This window comes from Fistularia commersonii, chromosome 18 (assembly GCF_037954325.1).
Source record: "Fistularia commersonii isolate RoL2024-O1a breed Wild chromosome 18, RoL_Fcom_v1.0, whole genome shotgun sequence".
In the NCBI taxonomy this organism is placed as follows: Eukaryota; Metazoa; Chordata; class Actinopteri; order Syngnathiformes; family Fistulariidae; genus Fistularia; species Fistularia commersonii.
In genome coordinates this window covers 4,067,975-4,084,879 of record NC_141301.1, presented here as the reverse complement: position 1 = coordinate 4,084,879, position 16,905 = coordinate 4,067,975, and the positions used below count along the sequence as shown (strand labels likewise).

The window sequence follows — 16,905 nt, the reverse complement described above, 5'->3', positions numbered from 1 at the left end:
ACAGTATAGGGTTGTATTGATCTGCCGCGCTAAATCAAAACGAGGAGCCTTTTATACATCTCCCCGAGACAGCTCCCCGCCCGGTAATGACACACTATCAATTTTAGCTTTGCTCTGATAAATCAAGTTGAAAATTGGATGTCAGAGTTTCTTCCAGGGGGGGGAGAGTGATTTTCCCTGCCCCTCTGGTCCCCACCGCTGTTGACCTCTGAACCGCCGGCGGATTATAAAGTTCAGTCTCGTCTGAAGTGAAAGTAGATGTCAAGGCTGATGAATTCATTGAAGAATATCATCCCGCGGCGCTGCAGCAGCAGTAGTGGCGGCGGCGGTGGCGGCGGCGGCAGCGCAGGACCACCTCACCGAGGCGGGACCATAAATTCAAACTCGTCTACGTCTGCGAGTCAGCGCGGAAGAGTTAATTAAGCCTCTATAGCCGTATCCATTTCCCCTATGCTCTTCAGGTACTTATTTTGGGATGTGCAAAAAAAAAAAAAAAAGGCTCCCTTTGTTCTTTGTTCCCGCCGGAGCGTGCACGCTCCCATCGGTCGCGTCGCTGACAGCTGACGGAGCAGCTTCGCCGGCAGCCGCGGCAGACCTTAACCCTACCTGACTCTCGCTATTGATTGTCAACATTTCTTCTGTATAATTACTTTTTCGTCGAAGGGGAGAGACAGGGAAAAAAAAAAAAAAAAAAAAAACGTGCAGGGATGATATTGATCGCGGTGTGGCGGTGAAACAGCCGTTTCCCTTGACTAACATCGAGTTTCATCTGGCGCACGTGATGAATGGTAACAATCTTCACGAGGCTAATAACTTTGCAATTGAATTATTTTTTTTAAACTTTTTCACCCCCCCCACCCCATTGCCTGCTTTGCTGGTTGTTTCTGTTTCCCCTAAAGGGGTTATCAATTCTACGATGGGGCTGACATTTACACCATCAGAAGATCTGGTGTCTCTTGACCTTTCTGAAAGCCAAGGTCATTGGTCTCCCCATTCATTTCTATACACAAATAATGAAACTGTATGATTACCATAACCAATATATACATATATATGTGCATGTATATGTATATGTATATATATATGTGTGTGTGTGTGTGTGTGTGTGTGTGTGTGTGTATGTGTGTGTGTGTATTTACTTAGGATATATGTATGTATATATGTATATATGGATAAATAGCGTGGAAATAATACAAATACTGACTGCGAAATTATCAAAACATACATACATACATATATGCATATATATATACACACACACACACACCTATACTTTCAAATAATGTGACTGCAATATAACAACAATACCACAGTGACGCTCTCTCTCTCTCTATATACATATATGTATAGCATATGTAGCATACATACACCTATAACATATGCGTATGTATTTATATACAAATACATTTAAATATATCTGCATATATAAGCATATATATGTATGTAAGTGTGTGTATATATATACATATACAAATATGTATATATAAATGTTTTTATGTATATATACATATATTTATACATATATTTATTTGTATATGTGTGTGTAAACACACACACACATATATATATATATATATATATACATATATATTTTTTATTTTATTTTTGTCTGATATCTTCACCAAGTGGCTGCGGTCCACATTGGCTTAACTATCGGCAGTCCGATTCACCTGTCAACAGCCGCCTCGGCCGCAGACAGATCGCAGGTGGTATGTCCGTCCGCATTACTCATCTACGAGTGTCGCGCAATCTGTTTAAGAATACAGGAAATAGTCATCAACCCTCACAAATGTTTTTTTTTTTATTGTTATTTCATGAAAAAAAAAACCGACGGTCCGTCTTCCTCGCACTCTGACATCCCGCTTCTGTTCGTTCTTGACCTGCGCCACCCTCCGGTTCCCAGAGGGCACGCTTAACCTTGCACATCGCGCTAATTATCTCTGGAAAGAGGCCCATTCGCCCCGGTCATCAATTTTAACCGGGAAACTGAGCCGGGCCCCATTTCTGATGAAAGATGGTGGGGGCGGGAGGCGGGCGGCTCCAAAAAGCTGGCGAGTCCGGATCCGGTGCAGCGCCACTCGTCTTCGTATCCTCGCCTGATTGGGCATCGCCGTCTTCCTCCTGCCAGATGACCCGGAGGTTGTCTTTCTGCCGCTCGGGGGGTTTCCCTTTTGTCTTTGTCCAAGACTCATCCTTTTGTGTTTCCGTCTCCTAATCTATAAAAGGGAAAAAAAAAAAAGTCGTATCCAATAACTGGAAGCCTTTTGGCTTCTCCCCTCCCTCGGTCTCCTCATGTCTGCAGCCAGCGTCGAGCGTGGCGATGATAGGAAATGGAGGGCTTCGAGATTGCGTGTGCCGCTTCCCGGCCGCCGTGATAATCCGATCATGATGTTGGCCGCCGACTCGTTCGTAATGTGGCATTCAGGCACGAGATGCACGGCGAGACATGATATATTTCATTGTTGTTTTTTTTTTTTTTTTTTTTTATAAGGGGAAGTTATTGAGTATCTTTTCTTGGTTCAAAAGTTGCTTTGAAATTATTGAGATTTTCCCACTGGCTGATTTTTATTTGTGTGTTTGTTTCGCCATAGCAGCAGTTTGAGGAAGGAAAGCTATTATTTTATTATTATCATCTTATTCTTATTGATCCCCGCTGGGGATTTTTTTTTTCACAACAGCATAACAGTGTCAAATAAATATGAATATAAATATAAATGGAGAGACAATTGGAATAATAAATAAATAAAGACAAACAAACAAATAAATTAATAGACAGCAGAGGAAACAACAACATCAAGGATAAGAATGGATTATAGAATGGGGGTGGGGGAAAAAACATATTAAGGGTAAATGTAAACAACCAAAAATAAACAACAGAGTGACAATAACAATGATAAGAATCAAATGAATTCACAAAATTAGGCAGGATGCGAGTGGGATGAGACCAATGGGATAAAAAAAGACAACAGAGTTAGGGCATGACACATGAATGAATGAGTGAGGTTGTGGTAAAATGCCAAAATGTCCATTTTTAGGTAACTTTTTAGTAACTTTTTGCAGTTGTGAGAAGCTTTTCGGGAACTAGGCTGTGTCTTCGCACATTCAGCAGATGAACCAGGGACCTCGGATCCTAGAATAATATAGGAACTCGTGACGTTGGTGCTACTGACTCGCATTAAATTGACTGAACTCGCAAGAAACGGGCCGACGGGGAGGTCCAAGGGGCTCCAGACGCTTTTCATCAAAATCAGCACGGCGTAAGCTAGCAGCGGGTTTATTACATTAGTCAAAGCAGTGCAGGGAGAAAATAAACAACTCATTTGCGTTGGTTATTATTGCCGCTGTGCAGGACACGGATGCAACGTCGCTCTCTATGTTGTCAAAGTCGTCCGTCTTCCTCTATCTTTGCAGCGTTTTTTTTTTTTTTTTTTCGAGCGTAGCGTCCGAGGTTCCCTGTGTGAGCTCAAAATTTAAAAGTACCCCTCTCTGTTTTTCATATTTGTTGTATTTCTGCAGAACAACATCTGTTCAGGACGCTGAATTAGGGTGAGGAACATCCGTCTGTGAAATATTGTTTGATTTAATGGGATTGAATGATTATCTCCATTTATTTACGAAGCTACTATACAAGCTATACAAATAATTTCGGGATCCATCCCGAGTGTTCGCACAGTGAAAGCAACAAGATTGGACTTTGCCTCCAGAATACATATTTCATAAATTATTCTCATTGACGACCATGAATGGTAGCCAATAAGACCACATGTATATCTTCTCAATTTAAATTTACAAACATTACTTTACATGCCATTGATAGACTCACGAAAGTAGTATAAAATTATACTAATTGTACATTATAGATTGTACCAGGGAATGTGTCAAAATAATAGTGTCATATGTTGGAGTGGATTTGAGGACAGAAAGGGGTTTTATGGCTTATTGACGTTTTGTTGATGTTTAAAGTTATTTCCGTCACCGCATTCTCCAGAATAGATCTTTCATAAATTATTCTCATTAGCTACAATAAGTGGTAGCCAATAATACCACACATGTACATGTTCTACGTCCTTCGCAATTTAAATTTACAACTATTTTGTGTGCTATATGTACCGTTGATAGACTCAGGAAAGAGAAATTAAAGTTATGCTTTTGTACTAGTAAATGAATCAAAATATATTGTGGCATATATTGTGTATTTAATGTATCAGTGTATCAGGAATAAAATGATGCCTGTTTTTGGTGCGCTTGCTTTTGAACTAGCAAATGAATCAAAATATATCGTGGCATATATTGGGGTGTATTCTCCAGAATATATATTTCATAAATTATTGTCATTGACTATCATGAGTGGTAGCAAATAAAAACACACATGTTCATATCCTTCTCGATTTAGATTTACAAATATTTTGTGTATTTTACGTATCATTGATCATGACAGAGATATAAAATGATGCTAGTTTTTGGTGTGCTTACTTTTGCACTCGCAAATAAATCAAAATAAAAGTTGCATAATTGAGGACACAAATGGGTTCCACGGTTTATTTGCGCTTTGCCGCTGTTAAAACTTATTTCCGTCACTGCGTTTAAAACGCAGTATCAATCCCCGGCCTCCGGAGCTGGATTTGTGGGGGCGTATTTGGACAAACCAATGTGAAAGAGGCCGCTTGTCCTTCACGGCGTCTCTGAAACGTCTCAGTCTGTCCATCTGTGTGATAGAAACCAGCCACTACGCCTTTGAATGGAATCGTCGCTCATTACTGGTATTTATTATAATTACCCCCGCCCCGCTCTGCCGCCCCCAGCCCCCGCTCATTTCACCAGCTGAAGCCCCAAGGAGTATAATGGTGTTTTATTGAATCATGGTGTCTGTGTCCTCCCTCCTGAACGCCTCACACAGATCTCCTCTGGTTCTACAAAGAATAAGGGGAAGTCTTGAACCGTCGGCTCCTCACCAGTCTGCGGAGAACATGGGGAACGTTATTACCCCCCGGGAGCGTTTTTGCACCGGTCACTTTTATTCAGATTATACCAGCTTTTTTTTTAAATTTTTTTTATTTTTTTTTTTAAATCAATTTAACAGAAAAATCTGAATTTTGGGTCTCTTTTTCCCTATGTTACGTGAGTGCGTAAAGGAACCCATCGTTTTCGAACGACGTTTTTAATTTTTCGTGCGTATCCTACTGAGTCCCTGCCTGCGAGGTCTTCCTTATCTCACGATAAGATGGAGAATCTGTTAGATCTGGCACCTCCTGGACCTCGCTGCGTGATTTACTTCCAATCGCGGTTTGAAAAAGAGGAAAATAGACAATACACCCCCCTGCACACACACCCTTTTTCTTTCTTTTGATACATTTATCCTACTGCACTTAGCGAGTCTGAGAGCTTCTATAAATAACAGGGACTGCTGTTTCCTGTAGGTTATCAGTGCTGGAAAATTAGCTTTTAAAATGTGGTTTGAAATCCATTTGGGTGATTGATTGTCGACTGGACTAATAAATTCTGCCAGTTTCGGCCGGTCGGCTCACAGTCATTCTTTATGGTTGTCATGAAGCCAGACATGTATGATGTGCGGAAAAGGGAGGGTCCCGAGCCAAGTCTGCCTCAGACACTGTTATTTGGATGCACAATTTGTTGTTGTTGTTATTACACAGACAATGCAGGCTGACGCCTTTGCAGATTTTATCATGTAACATTGTTACCGATTCTGCAATAACATAACGCACCCTTTTTCAAAATTAGAATAGTCTTCGGCCAAAAACGTGCATTAGATCAATCGGTGACCCTAAATTGCCCAGATGTACGAATGACAGCGTGAATTGAACTTCTGCAGGTGAAAAACAAATGATCGAGTGAATGGATGAACGTCTCTAAAGGACATATTAATCAGAGTGAATGCTTGTATGATTTTATATGATGTTTGAATTAATGTTTATACGTCTCAACAGTGCATGTGGCCGTCTGAGCGACTGGTCACCAGTCCGGGGTGAAGCCTGCCTCTCGCCCAGAGACAGTTAAGATAAGATCCACGACTCCGACTGCAGGATAAGCGAGAATGAATAAATTACCGTCATTTCCGGACTCTTAGCCCCGCTACGTTTTTCACACCCTTTGAAAGCTGCAGCTTATGCTGCAGCTAATTTATGAATTTTTACAGACTGACGAGTTTCGTGCCGCCAAAATTTAAGGTCCCCAACCTTTTTTGTACCAGGGACCGGTTTTCTGCATGAAAATGTTTCCGCGGACCGGTAAGAGGCGCAGGGGTTCAAATAATAAAAAGTTTTGTCAGTTCACAGTATTTAATCTGAGTACAACTATTACATTTATATCGGGTAATTACAATATTAAGTGCGGCAGTAAGGTGAAGGGGGAAACAGATCTGGGAGATCTAATGAAAAAAAAAAAAAAATACCAAGAATGATTTTCTTTGCGGAATGGTGCAAAATGAAAGAGAGACTAAGAGGCTACTGAATTTATTTTTTTTTTTTTTAACCAGACGTATTACAAGCAGTTGTTTGGAAAAAAAAAAGGCATTTACGGTACGTATTGAATTAAAGTTAAAAAAATCTTTCTGTGTAACATCCTTCGTGTTGTAAATTGATATTTGCAGCTTACGCACAAGTGCGGCTTGTATATGTAACTTTTTTTTTTTTTTCTTTTCAAATTTAGTAGGTGTGGCTTAAATTCAGATGCGCTCAATAGTCTGAAAATTACAGTTGAAAAAAAAAAGTTTTCATTTATAAAGCACTTTACTACTGTATCCACCCATTCAGAAATTGTGGGCGGCGCGGCTGCTACGTAAGGCGCTAACCAGAACATTGGGAGTGTGTCCAAGGTCACTTCTGCACGCAGACAATAGGGGCCTGGAGTTTAACCGCCAATCTTGAAATTTTAGGAACGCTCTCCCAACTGAGAGACAGCCGCCGCCTATACATAAACAAGTCTTTGGTGGCCTTGCTCTTCCTGTCTGAGATGTTGACGGGTCCAGAGGAGCCTTTTGGCCCAGCCGGAATCCACTCCCGTGCTAATCGCTAACCCACGCCAGCGCTAATAGCACAGTGTCGTTGAATGCGGGCTCGCTACGCCGTTTTATGTGGCCGCTAACTACATCTCCCAAAATGCAAGTGATGGCATCCTAGGAAAAAATCAAATCCCCAAAACATCCAAAAAAAGAGTCATCGATGCAGAAGGAAGGGGATTGAGCGAACGATGGGAAGGTGAATACATGTTTGCACTTCAAGGGGGAAAAAAAACATGTTGATTTCGTGAAAGGTTACAATCTATGTTGGTTATTATTCCTAAGTACGCTAAAAGGCCACGCAAGTTAGACTAGCATTTCATATTTGAGCTTTTTTCCAGCTAACCAACCCGCAGAATTTATCAGCGAGTCGCAGCAAAATTGGAACCGGCTCCAATTTTTCCAGCATTTACCGTTAAAGACACTGCCCTTTATTTTGGCGCGAGCTAAACGGATGCTTGTAACCGAAACGGCCAAATGACGAAAGGCAGTTGAAGGAAATCTTCAAAGTGACGGATTTACCGCCCTCCCCCCCCCACCCACTGTCATCCGCCGTCTGTTTGCGCTCTGAATTAGGCGACATAATCTTCGGCGGTAATCGCTCCGGTCGCCTCGAGTGGATTTGCAAATCTCTTTTTTTTTTTTTTTTTTTTTTTTTTTTTTTCTCTCCCCCTCTCCGTGTAATCTCGTGTTTACACTATCATTTACGTGGGTTTCTCCTTTCCACCCGCTGACATCTTTTATTTATTTATTTTTTCTTTCTCTCCTCTTTCTTCGCTCACTTAGTGCTTTGAGAGAGATTGACAAGGCGGAGGAGGGGCGAGGGGCGAGCTCCCGGCGTCGGGGGTCTTACTTTGCATACGCCGTCATGTGATCCGCCGCGCGCCCCTGCACTTGATTTTGATTGATACTTAACTGAAACTGAGCCCTTGTCGCTGTCAAAACCCCCCCAGCTAAGTCTCTTGAGCCTCTTGATTTCTGACATTGGTAGATATTATATTTATGGAGCGCGTTGGATTTTGTGATGTGATCCCCCTCCATAACACTTTAATCTGGTTAGACTATTTCAATTCTGTGGCAGGAAAAAAATTAAAAAAAAAAGGGGGCAGAAACCACACTGCGATATAGACTGCCAAGGTCTTGCAGCAAATAATCTGCGATATTGAACGGTCAGACCAAAGATCCAAGAATTCTTCTTATTTTTATAAGAACCTAAAAAAAAAATTCGTAATTGTTTTTTTTTTTTTCCAACATTTCTGCTTGTGTTTTTTTTTTTTTTAACACACAACTGACAAAACAACTTGTTAAAAATTCAAATTACACAACAAAACCCAAAGTGCTTTAAAGAAAACTCTTGCAAAATGATGTTTTATGATGTGTTAACACCGCAGTTACGGCCCCGGTTAGGGTTTAGGCGCGTACAAAACACTCGATTGGGTTTCAGAAAACATTGTAGCTCAGGCCTAAGATGTAACGCTATGTCAAAACCGCTGGTTGGGAATTCCGGAGGTTCGGGGCTTCGTCTCCGGGGAGTCAGACAGTGGTCTCCTGCTGGTGGATTCCAGCGGTAAATTCTTGTTAGACGTCGTTCCACGTTGGGATTTTTCATATCAGTGTTTAGTCATGGGGGAGGCGCCAACACTGAATCCTGCAGTTAATTTACAAAACTCGTGTAAACACATCGCTCTTTAGCTGCCAACTGTGCAATTATTGGAATCGTCGCGATTTTGAAACAAACCTGTTCCTTGTTAAATAAAGGCGGTGTGTTTTGCTTTTTTTTTTTTTTTTTTTTCTCCAAAAACCCGGTCAGAACGAGCCGCTCTCGCTAACCCCAACGCCATTCTCAATGCTTAATGGTTTGCATTAGCTCCGAGCAATAAAATGATACCGGGTCCTCGCTAATGTTGGAATAATAATTTACAAAAGATGGTTACCACATGCTGGAACTGTTTTCATCTTTTTTTTTTTTTTTCTTTTCTTTTTTTAACAACCCTAATTCGCTGTTATTAATAATGAATAAAAATGCAATTTTCTGTCAGGTTGCTCCATGGTTCTGGGAATCATTTCAATGAATATTTCAGCACATTATTTTAATCTTGGCTCCCCATATGCACGGAGGGAGGGGGGGGGGGGAGCAGAAGGAGGGGGTCTGGTTTATAGTCTCATGGCTCAACTGCCCCAAGAGTCCGATCATTAAACCCCATACTGTCTGTATTGAGGTGCCTTCCCTTGATTTACAAGACTTGTTAAAAAGGAAGAAGAAGAAGAAGGCAAGCTGTGCCATTTATGCCTTCAATGCGACGCTTTATTTGTTAATGGTCGTGCTTGTGATTTATATGCACGGCGGTCGCCGCTACTCCCTGGCGTTACGGGCTTTAACAAAGCTAACATCGGTCTCTGCGGAGAAATCCCGCCACTCTGCTGTCTGTGCAGACACCCACCGTCCAAAGGGACGTCTTCTCTCTCCCGCAGGCAGCCCCACGAATCCTGGCGTCTCGACTACTGGGAGGACGACCTACGCCGCAGACGCAGATTCGTCAAGAACCCTTTCGGCACCGCCCACTTGGACGTCGCGTGCAAGTCGCTGCAGGAGTACGGTGAGTTTTCACCGTCCGTCCCTCTCCCGCCCCCCCCCACCGCACTTGAAACGAGAGTCGCTTAATATGAGGATTTAAAAAAAAGAAAAAAAAAATGCACATCATTATCTCAAATTAAATGTAAATCCCGTTTGTTTTTAACGAGCCATTAAAAAAATTCACGCGCTAACATTTAACGGTCGTTTTTACGGGTAACATATTTACGATTCCTGTAAATCGAACACGGCGTATTTCATTGCACTTTTTATTTCCATCACAACAACGGGCCCAGAGACAAATTGCGTCGCTACCTGCATTATTTTCCGCGCCTAAAACTTCCCCGTCGCTTTGCAGACGGTCCCGACCGGCACCTTGTGTCAATTTGGCCTATGTCATGCAACACTGACTTTTAAAAGAAAGCAGCTGAGTGCTATTAAACGACCTTTTTTTTTTCTCCCGCCCCCCTCCAGGATTGAATAGCGGGCTGAATGTATTGAAAGCACCAGTGCGAGCCCGCGGATTCTGAAATTAATAGTGTAAGCACATTTCTGTAATTCAAAAACAATGGAAAACACAATTCGCGATGTTCCAGGGTGGTCGTCTCTAAATGACTTGCAGCAGCAAAAATTGGATATTGTGTGTTTAGAATCCCTTGCATTGTGATAATAGAAACTCCACAGATGAACACATGACAGCTGTTGCCTAGACTGACGGCGGTCCGAGTGCCGCTAGCTTTGCATTTTAGCCACACGCTAGCATTTTTAAAAAGCTGGCGATGACTGGACGGAGAGGGAGACTGATTTGAAAGTTCCATCCGACATTATGGGTCAACGGGAAATGCGATATCATCGCCGTTGATGAACTATTTATTTATTATCTATACCGCTTATCTTGCAGTCAGGGTCATAGGGGGGCGCTGGAGCCTTTCTTACCCGTCGTTGGGCGAGAGGCGGGGTTCACCTTGGACCGATCACGGGGCCACAATTGGGGACATTAACTCTCTCATTCATATATCATGTCGGATATCGAGGTACTACCCCCGTAAATACCGAAATCACAATAAAAAGTACAGTACAGCATTAATAGTTTTAATGATCCGAACACTAGACACCTCTGTCGGCGCATCTAATCATGTACATGTTGCAGAGATTCTGCGTCCGCTTGTCACGTTTTCTTCAGGGACGACAGATCGGGGGAATTTCTGATACGCATTTTTTTTTTTTTTTTTTTTTTTTTTTTTTTATGAGCGGCATGGTGGCTTCCGCCTCACAGCAGGAAGCTCCCGGGTGCCCTTGAATGTTGAGTTTGCGTTTTCTTGCCGCCTCTGTGTGGATTTCCTTTGCGTTTGGCACGATCCAAAAGCGTGCGGGAGATTTATTGGAAACCCTAAATTGCTCGATGTGTGAATGAGAGGGTGAATGGTTGCATGCTTCCATATGACATATCAATGAACGAGTGAATGACTGTATTTCTTGATATAAAGAGTGACTCTTTGCGTCTCTATATGACGGGACAGGGAGGGTTAATAGTATATCTCCATATCACATTTTTAAATGAGAGAATGAATAATTTTTTGTCTTTATATGGCGTGTGAATGAGAGATCGAATGGTTGTATGTTTTGATATGACATCACTGGTTGTGTCTCTATATCAAGTATAGATATATCAATATAGGTAATGAAATAATAATGATAATAGATAATGACAGATGTTTTACAAATATTAGCCTTCTCTTGCAGCTGCTTGGCGATTCTTTTTCTGTCTTCCAAGAGCAGTAGAATGAAGGCGGCCATATTGACATTTCATCGAATTGATATTTTTCCGAACACCAACTTTGCCTTCCACCGTGATGCATTGACATCTTTGGAGAAAAAAATAAAAATAACAGTAACTTTTTCAATTTAGCAGCTTTAATTGTCTTTGACACATCCTCAGTTGACGTATGTATCAGATGTCCTCGATACCAATCCTTAGATTTGAGTCAGATCTCCTCTATCTGATGGCCGTAGGGGCTTCGGAGGCGTCCAACGGCTCTCTGTTTTTGCGTCATCAGCCTTAATGATTCGTCCCGGAGCCTTCTGACTCAATTCCAGGCCGGGTTCCAGCACAACTCGGCGTTCCTCTTGGTCTTCGAGAGCTTCGGCAGACTTCATTTTAAGTGACGTGTGGCGGCGTTTTGCTTAAATGCACTCTGACAAGTACTATTTTTATGAACGTCTGCTTTTAATTCACGCGGTATTGAATTTTTTTTAGTCCCGTCTTTAGCAGATGACCCCCAGGGCCCCAGAGGCTGGTGGGGGAACGTCCGACCTCGTGGCGGATATAGGGGAAGAAGAGGCGAAACGAAGCTTCATGTCCAAGGCCCTTGAGAAAGCTTTAATACGTGGAACTACGGGAGAAACAGTGGGTCGTCCAGAATCCAAAGACGCTCTCTGTGGTTTGACAGCAGGAGACGACAACGCGCTCCCAGTCACTGCATCGCTGTGTTTGACGGCGGGGGGCGGCGGCGAGGCGGGGGGGGGCTCAAACAGTAAAACGTCAGTCTTCCGTGCGCATCGGGAGGAGAATGGAAGCGAGGTAGTGCTTTTATTTATTTAATATCTCCATCACAAATCAGATTGCAGTGAGTGGCCTGTGCTTTTTTTTTTGACAGCATCTGAGAGCCTTGCTGTCATCTTTTTTTTTTTTTTTCATCTTAAATTTATTAAATCTCGTCTCGTTTTTTTTTTTTTTTTTTTTTTTTTTTTTTTATTTTCACAAACAATGTGTCTATATTTATTCCATTACTTATTTAATATGATTTTTTTTTTTTTTTTCTTCCGGTATCTAAGAAGAAGAAAAAAAAAAAAAAAAAACATGACTGGCAGATTGAAGAAAATTAGCATTCTTCTCTGAAGTCCGGGTGTAACCTTCGTAAATCTGGTGCAGAGTGTGTGTCTGTGGGTGAGTGTGTGTGTGTGTGTGTGTGTGTGTGTGTGTGTGTGTGTGTGTGACGGGGAGGTTAAACTCTACCTCATTGTCTATTAGCGGCATTGACAGCTTAGCCAGCACATTCTGCCTCTGCCCCCTCCGCCTGTAATAACCTGCCGTGTTACGGCCGGCCACGGCCCAGTATTAGAGTATATTGTTAGGTGATTAGAATTGGGCAACCATGAAATGGAAGTCACGTTAATATTGATCCAAGTGTTTAACGGGGTGTTTTACCTCCGGGGTGTCCTTGCTGTCTCATTTCAGGTGAGAAGCTTTTCTCAGATGTGATTGCCCGCCGCCCCCCCGGGCCGAGATCTTTATTGCCCTTTGCCTCATGACGCGATAATAACCCCCGCGTGGTCCCTGTGATGAAAAAATATCAAACCTCGCCACGTTGCACCCGTCGGGACGCCGGCGAAACACAACGCCGCCTAAAAAAAAAAGAAGCTTTTCAGGAAATGGGTGATATGCGTAGAACCGTAGGAATCGTAGGATCCACACGCGAGGATTATTAAACACTGCTGTTAATGTTTTGCCGGAGACGTCTGAGTTGTTTGCAACTGCTGGCAGCTCGGCAGACACGCACTGAATCGCGCCGAATCGCAGGATATTAAATAAAGAACGCCCCAAGAGGAAGCGTCTGCACTGTATAAACCCCCATCTCCACCCCCACATCAAAGTTACGATGTTTACTTTTTACGGCCTTGGAAAAAAAACACACGGGGGCCAAAAAAACGAATGGCTTGCATCACAGGAAGTATGAAGCCGTCACCCCCACCCCCCCTCCTCCACGCCACCTCCGACTCTCTCCATTTCGGATTTCAGCGCGGGATAAATAAGAGGGAAAAGGCAGAGGGCAAAATCGTGCGGTAATGCAATCCCGTAGACAGGATTTTTTTTTTCCACGTGTGGAATGTGGAGCCCGTGGAGTAAGGAGCGTAGGAGGGCAGGGTTTGGAGGGGGGGGTTTGTAGAAAATATAAAATATTCTCCGGGACCAGCGTGCACTAAAAAGGTGTGGGGGGGTTAAATTGTCTGAAATAGTGTTTTTTAAACTGTGACTTAATCGTCATGTGAATCGACCGACATCCTGGTCACTTCTACTTGACTACTTCACTACTTGACACTTTATAGTTTTATTTGTATTTCTTATTCTCACCCACTTTTTTTTTTTTTTTTTTTTTTTTCTCTCTCTCCACTGTTTATATTGACTATTATTTATTATTGTTATGTTTTACTTGAAACTCTGGCACAACAATTTCCTTTGGGATAATAAAGTATTCTTATTCTTATTCTTATTCAGGCACCCGAGACTTAACGCGTTTAATTCATAGGCCGGACGTTGCGTCTGGTGGGAACATCGCAACCCTACCCATTTAACATGTTTTATTCGTATGTGTTTTTACGTTTTGTCACCGTTGTTTTGTGGAAATAAGAGATTTTCTGATGCTGTCGGTAAAAAAAATTGACATTTATTGGGCTTATTAATTCATTCATCTATTGTCTTTATTGCTTATCCTGCACTCCTTATCATGGAGGCGCTGCGGCCTATCAGAAATGTGATTTGGCGAGAGGCGGCGCTCGCCCTCGACCGGTTCCCGGTCCGTCGTTGGATGTAGAGACGTACAAGTATTGATCCTCTCATTGGCACCTACAAGCATTCAGTCACTCATTCACATATAGAGACATTCAGCCGTTCACTCGGTACTATCTAATAAACCGAGGTCAAATATTTTCAGTCCGGAGCTTTCGAAAGTCGCAACAGAAAAAAGAAGAAAACGCAGAGCAGCAACAGAGATCGTATAACATGGATAAAAATAAATGATGGGTCGTAAAAACTCTTGGAAATAGAGACTTACGAACTCGAGACAGCCTGGACATGGGAGAGATCGCGGCCAGTTTTGAAACTCCCACCGTCCTTCTGCATAGCTGCGATAGCCCGCGGAGATGTTGCGTAAGGTTCCAGCTCCTCCGGGGATCAATGAAAAACATCCGCCCCGTGTTTTCAGCCACGGCGCCGAGGGTTTCACAACTTCACGGGGAGGTGCAGAACAATCGTGCGTACGCCGAAGGGAGAGAGTTGATCCCCTTCTTCCACATCAACAGTTTAAAGATGCAGGCGAACGGCGCTTGATTGGGAATCGAATAAACGGAAAACAGAAAAAAAAAAAAGAAAAAAAAATACTGCTGTTTTAGCACAAGGTAAATGCAACTTTAAAAAAAAAAAGGGGGAGCATATTTGCACATCAAATGTGTGGAATTCATAAAAGAGTTTGGGATTAAGTATGAAAATAACACCTAAGCTTGGTTCTGGGCAAGGATTATGTTGTCCTCAGTTTCGTTATTGCACTGATAATGAACTCTCTCAGAAATATTAATACAGTAATTCTATTTTCCTTCTTGTCCTTAGCAGCGGGAGCTTTTCCCCCTTAAAATGACTTCACCAGAGCCCGACGCTTGACCGTAAAACCCACCCCCCGTGCATTCAGCGCACGTGGAGCTCGACCTTGATGGCGTCTGGGGTGCAGCGACGTGAATCCGACCAACTATCCGGTCGAGACGCCTCAGTTTATCTCTTTAACCGAAGAGAAGATAGAGAGGCCATTCACATCACCTTGGGAGATGTTAAGGCCAATTGGAGGGTTTCAAAATCACGCTTTTAATGCCGTTATTGTTTGACATTCATTTTTTAGCGGCGAGGCTCGCCCTGGACCAGTTGTGATACACATATTGAGCGATACGCAACTATTCACTCTCATGTTCTCTCGAGACATAGCGTTCACTCTCTCATTCACGCCATATAGACATGCAACAATTTCACCCTCTCATTCACATGTCTTATAGAGTTGCATGACCATTCGCCCTCTCATTTATGCCATATAGAAATGCAACAATTCATCCTCACGTTCAAACATAATATAGAGGTATACAACCATTCACCCTCTCATTTATACATGATATAGATACATAGTATTCACTCTCTCATTCACATGTCATATAGAAGTACATGACCAATCACCCTCATTTACACATAATATAGGCACATATTCACTTTTTTCATCCACAAATCATATAGACATACAACCATTCATCCTCTCATTCCCAGTCATACAGAATTGCATGACCATTCACCCGCTCATTTACACATGATATAGGCACATATTTACTTTTTCATCTACAGTTCATATAGTCATGCAACAGATCACCCTCTCATTCATAACATAGGCCTCTAGTGCATAATATAGGCACATATTCACTTTTTCCTTTCAACAAGTCATATAGACATGGAACAATTCACCCTCTTATTCACATATCATATAGAGTTGCACGACCATTCACCTTCTCATTAACACATGATATAGGCACATATTCACTTTTCATCTACAAATCATATAGACATGCAACAATTTGCCTTCTGACTTATGCATGATATGGGCACATATTCACTTTTGCATCTAGAAATCATACAGACATGACAAATTTCAACCTCTAGTGCGTAATATAGGGACATATTGACTTTTTCATCTATAAATAATATAAACATGCAACCATTCACCCTCTCATTTACACATGAAATAGGCACATATTCACTTTTTCATCAACAAATCATATAAACATGCAACATTCATCTTCTCATTTATGCATGATATAGAGACATATTGACTTTTTTTTATCTACAAATCTAATAGACATGCAACAATTCACCCTCGAGTGCATAATATAGGGACATATTGACTTTTTCATCTATAAATCATATAGACGTGCAACAAGTCACCCTCTCATTCATATGTCATATAGAGGCGCGTGACCATTCACCCTCTCATTTAAAAGTCATATAGACATGAAACAATTCACTGTAGTGTTAAAAAGGTGTACGAACATTCACCCTCTTATGTATACATGATATAGAAGTGGTCAGGAATGTTTTTGACTGGAAGAGCCATAAAAGCCAAATATTTCTAGATACATTTCATCGAGAGCCATATAGTATTTTTTAACCTATAATAAATTAGATATGTCTTACTTTTAATGCAACCTTTGGTGCTGCACGGATTTGTTTGAAGCGCCGCTTTTTTTTGACCGTTTCATCAATGCAATTTTATCATTGCATATTAGTCATACCGCAGATCCAAATGTAAATTCCCTTTCGTCTTTTTCTTTTCGCCTTTTTTTCCTTTACGAGGGTTGAAGCGGATAAACTAGTTGGCTATCTGATCAAATCAGTTCCAAACTGATTTTTTTTTTTTTTTTCTAACTCAAAATTGTCTGGGAGCCATATACCGTCACCAGAAGAGCCATATTGGCTCACGAGCCGCAACTTCCCGACCACTGTGATACAGGGACA

At 41.9% G+C, this 16,905-nt stretch overlaps 1 protein-coding gene across 1 annotated transcript in view; it reads left to right on the top strand.

Moving 5' to 3' along the window:
- nbeab (neurobeachin b) overlaps positions 1–16,905 on the top strand; it is a 141,054-nt gene that overhangs the window by 41,845 nt on the left and 82,304 nt on the right. The window contains exon 13 of the mRNA XM_086164077.1: positions 9,488–9,612. Within this exon, the coding sequence (XP_086020203.1) occupies positions 9,488–9,612 (125 nt within the window). The remainder of the gene's footprint in view (positions 1–9,487; positions 9,613–16,905) is intronic.